The 19,752-nt window shown below is 27.8% G+C and overlaps 1 protein-coding gene across 1 annotated transcript; it reads left to right on the top strand.

Annotated features, from left to right (window-relative positions):
• Positions 1-821: 821 nt before the first annotated feature.
• Positions 822-14,663, top strand: LOC111037640 (fatty acyl-CoA reductase wat-like). The gene is made up of 9 exons (XM_022320316.1): positions 822-951; positions 3,619-3,993; positions 10,204-10,452; positions 11,182-11,327; positions 11,390-11,499; positions 11,672-11,864; positions 12,263-12,505; positions 12,919-13,176; positions 13,573-14,663. Exons 2-9 carry the CDS (start codon positions 3,643-3,645, stop codon positions 13,676-13,678), a joined length of 1,656 nt encoding a protein of 551 aa, XP_022176008.1. The 5' UTR covers positions 822-951; positions 3,619-3,642; the 3' UTR covers positions 13,679-14,663.
• Positions 14,664-19,752: the final 5,089 nt, after the last annotated feature.

Here is a 19,752-nt window from a genome sequence, read left to right as displayed (position 1 = left end):
ATATGATATTATTGTCATTCAAATAATTTATTTTAATAATATACATTAGTATAGGTATCAGTAGGTTCAATTAATGTTTTCAAAACATTGAATTTGAAAACGATATTTTATGTATATCATATAATAGTACTTTAAAACGTTCATATACCCACGAATGATATTTTTAAAATTAAATACAAAAAAAATAATTGAAATTATTATTCTCTGTTAAAATATATGATTTCGTCCAAATTTTAAATTAAAATGTCTATACAATGAAACTAGAATCATACATTTTTTAGATTTTTTTGTTACAGTATGAGATACTTATGAGAAACTTTGTATTAAATGCTTAACTAAGCATGTTCAAAATAAATTGTTGTGATTTTGTTGAATTAAATAAAAAAATTGAACTTGTTATTAAAATGTTTTTTTAAAAAAAAAATCATGATTATGAATCCTTAATATTTTGAACTGATGTTTAACAATTTATAAGAAACTTTGTCCTGTGTTGTAAAATAGGTAATATATTAATATCATATAATATTCCTTATGAATTAAGAGCTTAAGATATTATATATATCACACTCAACTAATGAATTATAGGTACCTAGTCAAAATTGTATTTTTTTAAAATTATTTAATATTTTGTGTAGAAAATAAATTTAAAAGTAACATCTAATTCGACGTTATTGATTATAATCTAATAACTTACTCATTTGATTTTGTTTGACGCAAGACGCAAATACATACGACCAAGAGAGAAGGATAGGTGTGCGTCTTGTGTACGTACAGTGCTATGGGTACGAGGCCTTGAAGTGTATATATATGACAACACCAGTAATTCCTCAACCCAGTTAGTGTGTCAGAGATTTGGGTTCGGACTCACGGCCATTCCGTCGCGGTACTTCGTTCAAGTAGTTTCTATCTGCAGAGTGCCTGTGTTCATCGTCGACCGTCGTTTTAAAAGAGGTAAGAACATAATTGTTTTTTATTAAAACTTCTCTATATTTATTAAATAAGAAAATAACAAACACTCGTTTAAAAAAAAATAAAAATGAAATTGTTTGTAATTGATACATCGCAAATACATACTATTTTAAACCATAATGTGTTGTTTTACATTTTAACTATCAAAAATACATTGAAATAAGCCAATAATTTATGATATGTCGAATGTATAAAGTAATAATAATAAAAAAGTAATTTATTTCTCAATGTTTTTAAAAACGTTTTCAATGAGGTATGTCAAAAGACTTAAGACTTATCTCATACTACTATACTTCAAATAAACAATTAATATAATGGTAAATATATTATATCGTTTTTAAAATACCTGTTTCAATTTTTGTCCAACAACTTAGCTGAATTTTAAAATTAAAAATCATTTAAGAATTCGATTATTAGAATATGACTACATTATGATTAATACTATTTGTATACGACAATATTCATACTAATTATTATCTACAACTTGTTTGATATGTCTTAAACATTCACTAACAACACATAAACACACAATGATACTGTACACGCTAAATTGAATTCATTATATAGGTATATATGTGTTTTTAGAGATTTATAATAAGTAACAAAACTGATCTTTAATTAAGTTCAAAGCCGCTTAGTATGATATAAATAGAAGTGATAAATCACAGTTATATTTTAACACTACATAATATATGATATATTTTGATAGGTAGCATAAATAAACAATTTCTGATCTTTAGAGGGATAAAACGTACCTCCACGATTATGATAACGGCATTACTCAACAACTTAAATCTGATAAGTGATAACCCTATGTAATGTAATTGGGCATCGAATGTTTTATTAATTAATTTACATATATTTTACTACAACTTTATTTAAAATTCTGAACGACCGTTATTTAAATTAATTAGTACGATTATATTTTGCAAAATTATTTTCCGGTTTTATTTTCTGCATTAAAATTATAAATTATATCGAACTTCGTTTAAGATAAGATTTATGAGTCATTTCTCCTGTACTATTGCGAATTTTTAAAATGTAAATTGGTCAACATTTTATGGCTTGTTAATACTATGATGTATTATATTATTCTTGTTTCGTTACCATTAGATAATCGATAAAAAGATACTTTCAGTTTTATTTTAAACACAGTGACATACATAATTCCAATACATTATTTTGCGGTACGTTATTAAATGCAAATGTAAATAAAATGAAATAAAATAAAAATATTATAAGAATTTAAAAAGTATACTACATTAAGACGATGCCACAGTCCCATAGTAAGTTGTTACATGTGAAAGCAACAGTTGAAGTTGCTAGGACGGTTCGTCGCAGTGTCCAAACGGTTCGCCTCTTTTTATGCGAACTGCTAGTACCCATGTATATTTGAATATTATTATATACAAAATTATTATACACGTAATATGGTCATACAATGATGTATGTGTTAAAAATTATTATTATGTTAAATGTTTGCTTAAATATTTTAATTTTAAAACCCAAGATGTGATTATTAGGTACCTAGGTAGGTCAGGATTGTTTAAAACTGTACGCACATAGTATTTCTAATCAAATGTGTTGGACTACTGTGAATATTAATTACGCAATGCGTAGTATTTAATAAACTATATAGGTTGGGCTAGAAATCCAATAAAAACGAGTTACATTTGGGACTTGATATTGACTTTGTCGTATAATGTAATACAACCGACCTACGTACATTAATTATTGTTGAATGGACATTTTAGGCGTCTTCAGGTCAAGGTAACCATGTGAGAAAACACATTGAGTTAGGTTTAAAAATTCCAATCATATTATTAGCTATCACGTGTACGAGTTAAGCCCAATGCAGTTTTCATCATTTTTTGAAATATTATAATCAATGTATCTATATTATATTTCATTCGTAGATATTATATTTCGTTCGTGTAATGTAATAATATTATTTAGATCACTGTAATAGTAAACTATACTTACTTATAACTTTCCAAAATTAAACTAATATATTTAATATTTATGCACTAACATATTTAGCCAATATAACATAATACCTATATTATATTAAAATGTAATTACAATGTAAATTAGAACTAATGGCCTAGTAGTCGATGTCATTGAAAATAATAAAAAAAAAATTATATTAAAATAATAATCTTTTATTTACGGAATTTGTTTCTATTACAATTTAGAATTAGGATGGGCATTCATTATTCATCATAATAATTCGGACAAAAGGACGTATTGTTAATAATATGACATATTGATTTGAAATTTCTGAGTTACAATTGGGTAATGCATGATAGTACCTATATTCAATTTACAGCCGAGTCTTGATAGTTCCAATGCTCAAATTTTCTTTTTTCCCCTAGAATTAATTTTAATTTGTGTGTTTACGTATATTATTCGTGGAAAAACATGGAAGTCAAATTTTTCCTCCCCCTGAGACTTGATCTTATATTTGTAATACTTATACAGTTCTAGCTAATAAATTGCAATAGTTAAATTTAGGCGTTGGGTCACAAAAATAGAAATTAAAATTAAAATGTTTAGAAATTTAAATATTATTTAAAGTTATGTTTTACTGTTAGTAATAAGTTAATATTAATAATTAAATACTATTCATACTCTTTTTTTTTTTTACAGTTATTAAATCTACAATTCCACAATATGGCTCTCGATTTACATCGGAAGTACATCGAGAAAAAGCAAGATAGTGCACCGTTGGTGCCTATCAAAGATATAATAAATTCTAAATATTATTTGGATCCCCTGGAGCTTTTGGGTGAGCGGAGCTTTCACGAACCTCGCGAAGTTGATGAGTCTGAAATCGGAAGTCCAGTACAAGAGTTTTTCCGGGATGGAGTAATATTTTTAACCGGTGGTACAGGTTTTATGGGCAAGGTTCTAGTGGAAAAACTGCTCAGAACATGTCCTCACATTAAACACATTTATTTACTGATCCGATCGAAAAAGGGCAAAAACGTCGATGAACGATTGGAAGATATATTTGAAGACAGGGTAAATATAAACTCTTTTATAATTTAACTTTGCACCAACGTTTTTTTAACTTGATTAGTTAAATTGCATCGTAATGAAATATTTAGCTCTTCTTCAACTACTGCGTATTTGAATTCAAGATGTTAAAATTTTTACGATTTCTTGCTTCTTAGATTGGGGGAAACAAATATGTTATGCATAGTGTATCTAACTGTAGTCCATTCTCGCATTGCCTATTGGACTAGGGCGAAATAACAATAAAAATAACGATATAATTTATATGATACTCAAAATAATATTTAGAATACTATTTTGTGAAACTAATTTTATTGAATTTCAATATCCAAACCATATTAATATTATGAGATAATAATATTAATAACAAACTGTGCATCATTTAATATTATATTTTTAATTTAACTTAATAAAATAATATCTATGGTTTGAGTTTTCTCTGTACAATGTAATATTATCTCAGCAATCTAATTTTTTTTTTTTTAACAATACCATAAAATTTATATTTTTTTGTGGCTTGGTTTTAAAAATAAATTCCATATTGAGTAGTTGTAAACACTTGTGTGCAAGTATAATAACATATGCCATTTACAGACGTATACTTAACAAAAAAATATTGTATGTTAATTCGTAATGCAGTAACGCATACATGTGAACAGTATATTTATAATTAGTGAATGATGTGTGTTAAGTCAGTAAGAACCAATACTATTCATAGTAGTGTGTATAAACAAACATCCCGTTTTTGCATTAAACAAGTGCTTACTAGCTTGACTTTTTTATGTACGAAATTTTAGAGAAAATTTTCATTTCAAATTCTGTTAATATTGTCATTTACTCATTTAAAATATCAGTTATAACCGGTATAGTTAACATTGAGATTAATCAACATTTCATAACACAAAGTGTGCGTGCACGCCATAAGTTGTCTGATCGAGTTTATTGAGTTACATCACAATATTTGCGAGAGGCGCTCTCTCGACGTCCTTGAATTTCTTTAGTGTTTGGTGGAAGTGTTTACACTTAAATACACTTTCTATTTTATAAAATCTAATTTTAGGTCAGTTGCAGTAGACTTTAAAACAGTATTGTACGAAATCAATTTTTTTTAAATAATATGTACTGCTACGATATCTAATTCTTATTTATTGATTAATAATTACCTGCAGTATTATAGGGGGTCCAAACTTTTATATATGGCAGGTCAATTTATCCTGTTATGTAAATAATAGAAGGAGGGGGGGGGGGTGATAAAAAATGGTTTTATTTATTTTTTATTTTATAGCAAACATAATGTTATTCAATACACAAGTTATCACAATACTTGTCATTGTTATTATTATTATTATTAGTAGGTGAATTGATCGACTGCCATCGTCTCCCACCACCTTATTGTTGTTTTTAAAACTGTTAAATACATTTAATTCATAGTATATATTTTAAGGTGGGCCAAAAAATGAATTTGAGTACCTTGGGTTGGACCACCCTGACCTATAATATGAAATATATATTTTAAACAGTGAAAAAATACTGAAAAATATTAAAATTGTCAGTGTAAAATATTCATAGAACCCGTGTATGTATATTAATATAACTGAGCCACTGCACGACTCATCTGATGAAGTTTATTAGTATCCTAAAAAATATAATCTGAAAAAAACAACTCACGTCGATCACTGTATTATAATATTATAATTATTACCCACGTAAAATATGTTAAAAACATTGATTCACAGGTTAATGGTTATACTACCTATTTATTACTTATACATATTACTTACATACTCTATATTGAATGTTTTGTGTAATTTATTATATTATAATACTTGAAAGGGTCCGTGAAAAAATAAGACTAATCCATTTTCATCGAAAATCCGGTTTACATAATATTAAAAAAGGAAAAAATAATTACGAGTTTATCGTTGCGTGAACATGACAGAGCCAACCACCTGTTACAGGACAGTACAGGAAATATAACATACTTGTACCTGCCAGGTTTTAATTTTCCGGTAAAAACCAGATAGCTCCAAGAGAATATTGTAATAGACGCAATTAATGAGTACTAAGTTCTGGACCAAGTATAAGATAGCTTCATAAATTAAAATTTTTTTTTTTCGTCTGAAAAGTCTTGAAAAATAAAATCGTCTGATTATTGTATGCCCTCCTTCGATTTATAATTTATATCTTATTAGGAAGTATTAATAGCAATTTCACATAATTCACAAATATATTTATTTGAATGTATAGTTATTTTTCATTGGCTATGAATTTCAAGAACCATTTTTGGTAACTATTATATAATTGTCTTAGCATTTACCATATTTGAATTAAATTCGATCTCAATATCGAGAAAAATAAAATAGATTAATCATAAACCTTTAAACATTGTTTTTTTTATTATTATTAGACAACCTGAGGGACGAGGTGACCGAGTGGTCTGACGCGTCCGCTGCGACGCAGCCGATCGCGGTTCGATCCTCGGCCACCGGGCGGCATTTTTCTCTGGACAAGTCGCGGTGACCGGAGAACAAGTGCCGCCATCCCCCAACCGGGCATGGCAGAAACCTACGGGTGCCCAATAGAAATTCTGCCAAAACAAAAACACACACGTGTTCCCCCCCCCNCCCCCCCCCTACAGTCCCAAAACTCTACAGTACCACACAACCTACAGCTAATGGCCTCAGTTGCCGAAGCTTAAATCAAAAAAAAAAAAAAAAATTATTTGTTATAACCCATGGTGGCAATTTTCGATTGCTAAAAATACGATGAATGTATGTTCACACATATTACTATATTAGTACAAAAATCTATATTTAACATTTTTGAAATTGATGTCACATTAAAATGTAAAACAATAACTTGAATCCGGCTTCTTTTAGATTTCATTGACTTCTAACGGCAGGACTTCCAAAAGTGTTCAATAATAATCAACCAAGGCTGTATGTTAGGTTTAGTTAGATGATTTTTGATTTTTCAGTAGGTAGGTATAATTAATGTAAGGTATACACAAAAAAAGCCATCAAGGAATTTTTGACCTTTAAAAAACAGAGCATTGTTCAAAAAAGATTTTCAAATTCGATGATTTGCCATTGCTTTTAAATTTAGGTAGGTATCTATAATGAGTTTATACTTATTATCACCATTATCTTTTGACTCGATGAGAGAAACAATACATACGTTTTACAGCCCTTTTCTCGTTTAGCCTCTTAAGTTTTGCCATGATAAATGCATTTATATATATAAATATATTTTTTTGCTTATTCTTCATTTTTCAACGTTTTTACAAGCACAATGTATTTTTAGGGTTTATAACGTATTTATTTCTCATATAGGCAAGAATACAGATTTATTTGTACAGTGAGTATTCAAAATAATTCAAAATATTCTTAATTTCAATTTAGTTATAAAAATAAATTACAATAGTTTATGATAAAGCTCGGAATTAGACTGGAAACTTATTTTAGTGTTATGGTTTATCTTTTGTGTATGGAATGCATCGCAAATCATGTAACGTGTATTATGTCCAGATACCTACTAGACAATCACTCGTAGACTCGTATAATGATAAGATATAAAGCTAAAAAAAAGTTTGAATTCATACAAGGTTATAAACAAAAATATATTTTCTACTGTCCATAAAAACAATATGTATAATGCATATTAAAATAGAAAAATTACATTTTTCTTTATTAGTCCAGACAGATATTCCATAATTTTCACCATGGTAAATCTAGATCATCTGTATTTTATTTCATAACAATAAATTAGTGCTGAACACCTGTCAATTAAAAATCAGAGATCAATTAAATTGATTTGTAAATAAATTATGAAATGATAAGTTTTCAAAATGCTGAACATTCAAATTTTTAATTAACTTTGAATTTAAACTATTCTTGTTACATACATGGTATTATTGAACCGTGGGCATTAACACTAAAAATACTATGATACAAAAACTTCACCCAAATACATTTAGGCTAACTATTAAAATAATTAAAATTTAAATCGTCAATTAGATAATATTAAGTAACATAAATACCCTTCGGGGAGATTGCATAGGTATGTTTATTAGATACTGATGGGCGCTACCTTATCGACGATATTATGATATAATACAAATATAATATCAAGCGTATTATTATGATTGTATGACATCATAGGGTTTTAAACAGGGCGGATCCTGTTTTGCACAGAATTTAATTTTCAGGAATATTATTGGTAACAATTTCAATTTATAATTTAAACTGTACGTTTTTATAAAATATATTGTCCAGTAATCTGGAAATGTGTTTGGTTAAAATGAAAATGCCTAACGAAACATCTAAATTTCATTAGAAAATTGTGAATGGCGTGCTACGTTATAAGACGTAAGTAGTAGTTGCTAGTTCAGAAAAATTAATTTCATTTTAACCTTTTTGCAAATTAGACTTTTTATTCAAATTCAGACTCATACATAATTCACTTATACCTACATCTACGTTGCTAAAATATTTCGATCGATTTTTTTTTAATTATCATAATTTAAGCGCAAATGTATGCAGTAGTCCAATGCTACAAATACAATAATTAATGAGCGTATTATAATAATTGTTCTAATTTTAATGACCATTTGTATTATCGCTACTTTCGTGGCCAAATAACATCGTTAATTGTAAACATTAATACGATATGTGACTAAGGCATAAGACATCTAATTAGGGTTTACTTTTCTTTTCATTTAGTTCAATGCACATGGTTGATACATTTAAATTTTGAAATAACCTAACAAGATGTAGTGAAGTACAGTTGATTTTATTGGGTTAGTTCAATAAATTATACATTTTCATATTGTATTAAAATTGGTAATTAACGATTGTATCATCTGAGTTGGTAAGAATTTCATTAAAAATGTAATGTGGTTGATTGTATTATATTTTAGGCCCACATAACATTCACATTTACAAGATGTTTATGCTGCGTAAATATTGATTACTGTGGTAGGTAGAACGTGAATTTTCATTATTTTATCATAATATTCTACGTAACTGAAAGTAATTTATAAATAATGAAAACAAATTTAAATATTATTAAGTAATATTAAGTAATATTAAGTAATATTAAATAATATGAAGTTACATAATATTATATATCATAAGATTTATACTGGAGCGGATTAAATGGCACACAAATGCTAATGGGAAGCAAATTAAAGTGAATAATTAAGAATCAAAATAATTTACAATTTACATTCACATAATAGTACCGATAATACTAATAAACAGACCAAATATTTAAACCAACTATTTCAAACAATGACTCCAATATGTTAATTATTAGAACCTATTGATATTTAAATAATTGTACTTAGGTATACGCAGATAAATGTCTGATTTGCAAAGTCTGTAATAAGTAAAAGCCTTATTATTCAATGATAATAGGTATTAGACAATTTATATGAAGTAGTTTTAAGATATTTGGTATAGCTTGGACGTTATAAATTTACCTAATACTTATTACATTTTTAGGACCCAGTAATATAAATTTTAAATTGTATTGTGACTAAATTGAAAGAAAATATAGAATAATAAAAATTCTTTATCCCACCTAAAAATAATCAATGTTGTTTAATTTATGGTATAATTTGCTCGATAAAAATATTTAGAGAACTCTCCGGGTTTCTAGTATTATATTTTTTAAATACCCAATGAAATAATATGCATAGGTCGGAGATGGCGAACCTATGACACACGTGTCACAGAGTGACACGCTCACACTATTTTAGTGACACACACGAATATGTATGTTTGATAATATTAAAGTTTTTGAAAAAAAAATTGAAGGGTTATCGAATTAGTTGACACGCAGGAAAAACAAAATCCTACCAACATTTTTATTTGACACGCTGTTATGAAAAGGTTCGCCATCCCTGGCATAGGTATTATACTTAGGTACTTATTGGTGTTTAGGTTACTTTCTAATTTTGTTTACAATGTTTTGGTGAAATCACTGGACTACACAGACATATTAGTAATAATAGTATTAATGATAAAAAAATATGTTATAATATTCAAAAGAACAATAAAGTAATAATATCTATAGAATCTATAGAAATCAAAAAGACTTATTTATCGAACAATCTAGTTTAACAAGATATCCATAACTAATATTCACAATAAAATACATAATTGCAATAATTATTACCGGCTTCTATAATATGTAATGCTTATTATGTTTCAGCTTTTTAAAAGATTAAAACATGAGGTACCCAAGTATTACCATAAGGTTTCTGGAGTAGCCGGTGACTGCAGTTTGCCGGGTCTAGGATTAAGCGTAAGTAGTCGAAATACATTGATGAATGAAGTGAACATAATTTTCCATGGAGCAGCTACTGTGCGTTTTGATGAACATATCCGTGTAGCTATGACCATAAATGTTTCTGGAACAAGAGAATTACTAAGTTTGGCCAGGAAAATAACCAACTTAAAGGTAAAAGCGTTTTTAAATTTATATAGCTTATAGGTATGTAGTTATGGATCTGTTCAAAACACGAGCTTAAACATTATTTAAACATTAAACTTACATATGTTTGTACAGTATACTGTATTTCTGTACGTATATTTTACAGATTTTCACAACATTTAGAATTTAAATTTTGAAAAAGAATTATTTATTGTATATTGAAATTTTTTCTGTAAAAAAACGTTCCCCAAAACTAAAAGTGTTGCTTCAGTTATATTGTGGATTATGGAATAATAATATGCTTTTTAAAATTTACTTACTTCATAAACACATAATTATATTTTGGTGTAAATCTATCTTTGAAATTGATTTAAAGGTAGGTAAAGTATTTTATTATGACTTAAAATTATTTTATCTAATAATTTAGTACTAACCTAAAAACTTAGTCTTTATTGTTTAAAGTCTTTGGTTTTTTAAATTAAAAATACAATTATTGTTTGTATCAAGACACCATAAACATTTCGTCATAATTTATGCAACTCAGATATAGTAGGTCAAGAAGTAATAAAAGTTGTAAGCCGTAGTAATTTGTGGCTAGATAATGTCTTTCGACTAGGTATATGAAAGTGAAAAATAATCACTCATAAAACACTATTGTGTTATGAACAATCAATAATAAACTAATAAAACGGAAGATGTTGAGTTTCCCTTGTTGAAAATGATATAACTTTCATTAAAATTCTTATTCCATAATAGGTCATGGCACACGTTTCCACAGCATACTCAAACTGTAATCGATTGCACGTCGAGGAAAAATTTTACGACCCTATTGCTGACTATGAAGATGTATTAAAATTGATTTCTTCTAAAGACGATCAAACGCTTCAAGACATGACTAAAGAGTAAGGTTATTCATTTTTTTTTTTCATATGGGTATATTTTTAATAAAAGCAATAATTTTAAGAATCATTGGCGATTTACCAAATACTTATGCATTTACCAAATCTTTGGCAGAAGACGTCATCCGAAGAGAAGCGCAAGATCTTCCAATATTAGTTTTCCGTCCCACTGTTGGTATGTACACTCGATCAATACATTTATAATAGTTGTGTACCCTTATTATAATATTTTATAAGTTGAAATATAAGTATATGGTTCATAAAATGACATGCTTAAATGTTTTTAATTTGTTATACGAAATAGTATAGACGTTGTACCTATTTGTATTATTATATTAATTTTTCAGTGATTGCAACTTACCGAGAACCAGTGAGGGGGTGGATAGATAATGTTTATGGTCCTACAGGACTCATAGTTGGAGCTGGAACAGGAGTTCTTCATACATACTTTGGTGATTCAAATATGGTTACTGATATGATTCCAGTAGACATGGTTGTTAACGCACTTATATGTTCAACAAAAGAAACTGCAACTAATAAGTAAATTCATTTAAAATGTTATTTTAATAACACACACTCAGTTACATTCTAACTCCCTAACAAGGAATGCATTGGTGTACCAAACTGTTTTAAAATTTTTAATTTTTAATGTAAATATATAATATATATATTCAGAAGGAGTGTTTAAAAAGTTGCATATATTGGCATTTAGTATTTAATACTGTTACTTTTATTATGTAATTTATTTATTGGGTACTTTCTTTTTTTAAATTTCATAAAAGGTTATGGGAAAACAAATAAGAGCAATTAAATATAATTCGTTTTAACTAAATTAATTTTGCTAATTTCGTATGATTTTAGTTTTTGTGCTGTACATGTTAGTCTGCTACAAACTTTCGAAAACATGTAATTCTATTAATTTTATATTTAATTTACAGAAAAGACGACGGAATACCGATATTCACGTGCTCAAGTGCAGGGCAAAAACCAATTAAGTGGAATGATTTCATCGAGATGAATAGACGTCATGGAATTTACTGGCCCACAATCCGAGCAATCTGGTACTACTCGTTCTGGCCCACCAACAATCCATATTTGTATGCATTATTAAACTTTGTTTGCCATATCGTACCCGGATATTTACTGGACACATTAGCTGTTATCGCTGGACAAAAACCAATGCAAGTACTTAATGTATAGTAAAAGTAAAATATGTTCTATTATTTGGTCTAGGCTAAAAAGATAATGGTACCGTGACCTACATATTTATTTTAAAAAAAATGTAGATCACTATTAGCTGCTTAATCATTACCTATTATATTATAACTAATATTCCACCACTAAGTACCTTCACTGGGAATCCCCTTCACTCGGTAATTTCATGTCGTATTTTATATTTGTTACTTTCATCTAATTAGCTTATTGTTCTTTTATATAATAGATGGTCAATATAATTTTGAGGAATATAAAATTATAAAAATATAAAAATTTTTTTTCATTATTATGCATTTTATGTGTAAAACATAAGATCTTTTACACAAGTATAATAGGCGTATCACAACAATTAATAACAGTTGTTTTTTCCTCCAAACAGATTGATGAAAATTTACAAGAAGATTGACAAAGTACGTGATATATTAGCCTATTTCTCAGACAAAGAATGGACGTTCACTAATGATCGAGTGCTGGCGTTGTGGAATACTCTCGATAGTCAAGATCGAGATATATTCAATTTTGACATAAATCAGTTATCCTGGGAATACTTTAGTCAGGCACATTGTCTCGGCTTAAGAGTTTACCTTGTAAAAGATGATATCCATACATTGCCTGCGGCGAGGAAAAAATGGGAAAAGTAAGTTATTGTATTACAATCGGGGAAAGCGTCAGTTTAAGACATTAGTTTATGCGTTAATAGACTTTGAAAAAAAAATGTATATTTTGAATTTCAAAATCATAAGGCCTATGATACCTAAAATTACTTATGCAATACCTTTCTAAATATTTTCATACCAACATAAAACATTGAAAACAATACCTATCATTTTTTTTATGATTTATGACTAATGGATGTGATATATGAAATGTTAGTATTCGATACAATACTGTAAAGAAGGACTGCGATAACAATCCAATCTCTATTCAAAACATTTCCTAACACATTATACTGCAATCATTGATATCATTCAAAATGTATCAATAACCAATTACATTCTTGTCATCCATTATTGAATTGTTTTATTTTTTTCAGATTATACATTGCACACACTGGTCTACAAGTATTTGTGTACGCTTTCTTGCTGTACTGTGCATGGACAGTTGCTTCTCTGCTTCTCAGATTGACTGGTTTCATGTAAAGAAACTCCTGCAGATTACAACATGATTACATGACTGATTATTATTGGACTTGTTACCAACACTTACCTATTGAAAGTACTCGTAATTATAATAATATGTACAACTGTTTTATGTGGTTTTCGAGGAAGATATTCCCTTGAATGCAATTCCTAATTTGTTTACTCTTATATTGTTGAATGTTTCAACAGTATTGAGCTCCATATACCCTATGTTATTACTATTATTAAGTACCTACGCTTATATGATCCGTTAGTTGTGACAATGAAGCATTTTTAGAATAATAAACTTACGTAATTCTGTTTCTCAAAAAGTTGCCGTTTCACTTAAATATTGGTTGTCATAATATATTTTATAATTGTATACAATTATCAGCTAGTTAATTTTTTGTTTTAATTAGTTATAAAATCAGAATGTTCAATGATTTAATCTACCTTGAGTTTGTTTATATTTGTTTGTTTGTTTTTCATTTTGCAATAGTTGTAAATATAACATACAACATACATAAATACATATCTAAATAATATAGTTATAAAAATATTAGGTTTAATTTATTAGTATGCGATTTATTTTCAACGCGTATATATATTTCTTAATCAATATTATCGTGTTATATTATGTTATAATTTTTTTAAATGTTATACCATGTCGTAAAAACATAATATATCCATTATATTAAAATTTTAATACCATGTCTAAACTATGTTTAAACGTAAGTAGGTAATTTTTGTAATAGAAAATTATACGTTATAACAAATTTTAGTAATATTGTTAAATATCTTATAAAATGTGTAGCTTTAACTATTAATTGAGTTATGATCTTAATTTGTTGACAGTTGATTTTACTGCACACACATACACTTTTATAGTGAACATTTATATACCTATATAGTCTTATACATAATATGAATACAACACTCATATAAAATGTTGTATTCAAGCGTATATTTTCGTACAACTATGTCTTTACATTTGCAACTATGTAACTTCTCAAAAGATTTTGTATTTTTACCAGGTTATTAGGTATTTTATCTTTTAACTGTTTAGCAATGTAAAAATTATATGTTTTTACTTTATTTACATGTTTTTTTTTTTAAAACTGTTTGTATTGTTTATTGTATATTCAATATTATATATTTTGTATTATGTATATTGTAAGTACATACGACGTGTACCTAATATTTGTGTCTAATGACATTTTTTAGATTCAAAAAAATGCTTCATTATTAAACATTTAGATTGATTTCTGGTATCAGATTTGAGATTTGATACAGTGGGTACTTTAGAGATAAAAAAAAACATGAGTGACTCAAAACATGTTTGTAGATACATGGAGTATTCACTAAATGTTTAGATTAGAATTTTATACATACCATACAACTTTCATAATATTTTGTACCTTTTTGAACTACTTATAAATTTGGATTTTTATTACTTATTTTTTTTAAATTACCGACGATAAAAATGTTTTGGTCGGTCAAAACTTGGAGATTTAATACAAAATCCTCATAAGTTTTTGTTAGAGGAAATTAAAAAAGTTGAGTGTAAATACACAATATTTTTGAGAAGTTAGAATTACTTACAACAAAAAGTATCAAAATCACGAAAATTTCCAAATTTTTATCTAGTTAGAAATTAATAAAATGTGTTCTACGTATATATAAGATTTGAAATTCAATAAAATATTCCCCATAAGTTTTCTCACGTTTAACAAAAAAAAAAGTCTACTAGAGAGTTGAATTAATTTTTATGATTGTATGAACTGTTAGAAGTTTGATATGGGTATTCACTCGTAAATAAACAAATTCTGATGGAACGATTTTCTTATTTTATTTTAATTGAATAACTAATAACCGTAAGTACTTGAAATTCATTACCAGATGTTTATTTTATAATTGTATGTGTATCATAACATTTTCAAAATATTTTAACCCGTTTTGAGCTATATATAAATATTTTTATTTTTGATATTGATTAAAAAGGAAATTTGTTTTTGTTGATGTAAATTGTTTCCATTGGTTACATATCATAATACTATTATAATTATTAGAAAAAATACAGCAAATATATATATTTTTAATATTTTTCTAAAACTACAAATTTTTGGCTCTTGCATCTTCGGGCGGTACAACTAGTATTATATACAGAGCAATTTTTGAAGCATGCTCACCATGTTTTTGTACTTAAACAATTTATACATTCAAATTTTGATTTTCGGAATTTATAAATACACTTGAAGTTCACATTTTCAAATACACGAGATTTTTCATTCCACTCAAAGATGACCCTGTGACAATACAAACTACTGTTTTTCGAATAAGGACCCTCCTTTTTCATTTTTGATTATTCGACAGATATTTTTTTTTTAGAATTTGTATGTACCTATCTAAATAGAAATTCGAAAGAGTAGTTTTTGAGTTCTATCACTTTGTATATTATTCAATTATTAAAATTAGAATTAAGATAGCAGTATAACCCTATAAAGTGCTCTAGATAATATCCTTATTCAATAGTTTGATCATCTGCAGGTTAGGTTAGATGTGGGTGTGACATCCACTTCGTATCATTTTGTACGTCTAATCATAATTTTATTTTAATACAATTGTAATTAATATACCTTTAAAGTGTAAACCTCAGGTTTACTATATTAATTACTTTCAGTAGAATTGAATGAAATAAGAATGTTCCACATGAGAATGCAAACCCATTGAATTGCTTTATAGCAAATTATTAAAATGTTTATAATATCATCTGCATTCTAACCAGCTCCTTTCAAAATCCTATGTTGGGGGAAGAGATGACTTCACGCGTACTCCATGATATCATATAATATCACTAATGATGAACCAGAGTATATACCACCTATAATTTGTTTTGGAACCATAACTCATTTATTGCCGACTAGATTCCATGATAATCAAACTACAATTCTACCTATTCATAATTCATGCTATAGCTTATAAGTATAGATTTGTGCAAAATATGTTATGATTATTATTTCAAAGTAGCTGTCCTATCGACGACGTGCACAAACATTACAGGCAGAGAAAATATACGAGTACGTTTAAGGTCTCCCATCGATTTAAGCTCCCAATTGTATACACTTCCCTAAGTAGTAAAATATAACCAGTAAAACGTGTTACCCATATTTTAAATCAATCAACATGCTGGCGCACATTTAATAAAGTAGGTAATTACTTTCATAATATTTTTGATTGTCCATCGAACTATGATCATGTTTTTAACTTAAACAATATTACAAACAAAATTATACACACATTTTGTATTATGTATTTAAATTGAGTCTTATAGCCCAATAGGACTTCACACCAAGGACTTTCACAAAAACAAAAATATTATGAGAGTACTTTATATATGATACATCGTTAATATCTGCCGTTCGCACGTGCAAGAACACTGTTCAAACAAGTATATTCAAAGACAACTCCTGCAGTGTCGATCTGGCTCACTCGGCTATCCGGTAATCGCCGGCGGCCCTTGGATATATATTTTTTAATATTAGGGGCCCATAGAAAAATTTATATAATCAAATTGCTTATGAGTCGTGACTCAGGTTCAATCTAATAAATATTTTGTAAACTTTGAACATTGTAATAATATTAAAATATGGCGTATTCAACACATTATTCATAGCATTTAAATATGCATATGTTCTAATACTTCTATCTACGCAGGTTAAGGGTACACGAGTGTACCCATATTTCAATTAAAAAAACCAAACTTAGAACACAATATCTGGATCTTTTAACTGGCCGGCCTGAAGAAGACTTCAACAGTCATTCAATTTCTAGATGAAAATTAAATCGTTGACGATATATGTTATGAAATTCTCAGGAAAAAATTTAAAAAAACTTCTATTTCAGTAATAATTTATTCAAATAATGTTATTATTAGGTATATGTATATATTTTTTTTTTATATTAAAATTTGAATGTTATTTTCCATTTTACATGCGCAACAGCAATTTATTGTAAACAATATGTAAAACATTGTTGGTTATAATTTATTTTTATACTATATGTCTATATTATAATAGCAAATGATTATAAGCAAATAAATTATTTTTTTAATTAAAAAATTAAATAATTTTATTCCAATTTGTTTGTACGGGCCAGGGACGTACAACGACTATGTACTCGCGCTCAGACACCGACTACTTAATATGCACCACCAATGACACAAAATAGCTGACTGTGTAGTGGTGCAGTAGCTCGAACAGCAGGAATTGCCTCTCGGATTGCCGGTAAAATACTAAAGATTATGCATTGCGTGTTGTGGAAAAATGTATTTTTGTGCGAGTGTATGTATGCTCGTGGATTAGAAACAAAAATGGTCACAAACTAGACTATCTAAATTGGTAACTAGTGTAATTTCTGGATAATAAAACAATTTTGAATAATACATTAGTTATAAAAATCAAAGCAACATTATTTAAGTAAAATACACAATATTATTTGATATAATATAGCCTTTCTGGATTAACAGATGAAAGTCAATCTAGTCTCAATTACTCGAATTTAAAAGGGAATAAAAATAAATCTTACTTGTGTATTTTTTGGGTTATATACTTAAAAACACTTCAATGAGAAAGCAATTCGAGGTATTGAGATTCGACTATTCAATGGATTATAGCAATTTGTAGCTATTAATGAATTTATAATAGACTAATAGCACACGGGTGCAGCAAAATAGATTGAAAGTTGCACGTGCAACATTTTTTGGGTTGATTGATTGGCCTAGACTTGTGGTGGATTCACCAGTGTTAGTGGTGCAAGTTATGATATTTTAGTAAACTTATTTGATTAAAAATGTTGAAAATTAAATGTATACAAAATGCCCATTGGTTGGTAGATAAAATACGGTAACATTATCTTACTTTAATTATTTAAATATAAAATTTAGCAATTTTATTCCATTTTTTCTTCGACTTATTCGTGCGAGTCGCTATTTTTAGAAATTAATAAAATCCGATACAAAAAACTGATTACCCGATAAATACCGTGCCGCAAGTTACCAAATAATTGGCAAATATCAACGAATTAGCATCAAGAATTCAACAAAAAAAATCACATTAAGAAAATAAATAGTTACCAAAGTAATGTTACTATGTGTTCCTAACCTGGGGGGCTATTCAGAAACTCATACGAAAAAGATTCGTATACGAAAATCGTGGTTTCCACATGAGTTTTCACATGATTCCAAAAAACCGTATTCTGAACACTTTTTCGTATACGGATACAATTATGTCATGTGAAAAATATTCACACGATTGATTCGAATGGGTTTCCGTATGTGAAAATTGGTTTCCGTATATACGAATACATATTATTCAACCGGTTCTAAGGTTTAGATTATGGTTTAAACATTGAATGACGACCGCGCGTAGAAAAAATATAAGATTTAAAATGTTTTTAATATACACATTACACAAGGTTATAACTTATAGTCATAATTTATGGTTTATGTTTATTATATTATGTAAATAGTTTAATATATTTAAGGCTATATCATTCATTGCATCGATAATTATGAGTTAACACTTAAAAGCTAATTACTAATTAGTAACATGACGCGCGTGGTACAAATTATAGATAATATTTTATGAACTTTTACTCATAATCAAACGTTGGTTGTGTTTATGACTGTTTTTATCTACAGATAGTTTACTTATCGTCTTGTTTAAGTCATCCCTAAATAATATTTCTACAATATAGAAATCCCAGTTATAATTTTGTCATCAAAAAGTTGAATTTCGATGAGTTAAAATTACTTTTCTCACAGCACAGCGTTAACAATCACACCGTTTACACTGTACCTACACCCACCCGTAACTTGCTTTTACATTTTTACAGTTAAACGTGTTTAAGTGATTTTTCATTATTTTTGTGGTTACTTATTATTTTAAATTTAAAATCCAACCAAAAAATGGACGATTTAGACCTTTATGAATTGTTTGCCGGCGTGGAAGTACTCGAAAATATTGAGGAAAATGCTAATGCTGCTCCTAGACACGAGCATTTAGCAGTAGATCCTTTTATAGGTAAGTTGAAAACTT

This window comes from Myzus persicae, unplaced genomic scaffold (genome assembly GCF_001856785.1).
Source record: "Myzus persicae strain clone G006 unplaced genomic scaffold, MPER_G0061.0, whole genome shotgun sequence".
Taxonomy (NCBI): domain Eukaryota; kingdom Metazoa; phylum Arthropoda; class Insecta; order Hemiptera; family Aphididae; genus Myzus; species Myzus persicae.
This window is presented reverse-complemented; position numbering and strand designations above follow the sequence as displayed.

Bases quoted from the DNA above. Each gene is read 5' to 3' on its own strand.
- LOC111037640 (XM_022320316.1), top strand. From the start codon at position 3,643: ATGGCTCTCGATTTACATCGGAAGTACATCGAGAAAAAGCAAGATAGT. The intron at 11,865-12,262 runs GTAAATTCATTT...TTTAATTTACAG, and splicing joins AAAGAAACTGCAACTAATAA to AAAAGACGACGGAATACCGA. The intron at 13,177-13,572 runs GTAAGTTATTGT...TATTTTTTTCAG, and splicing joins GCGAGGAAAAAATGGGAAAA to ATTATACATTGCACACACTG.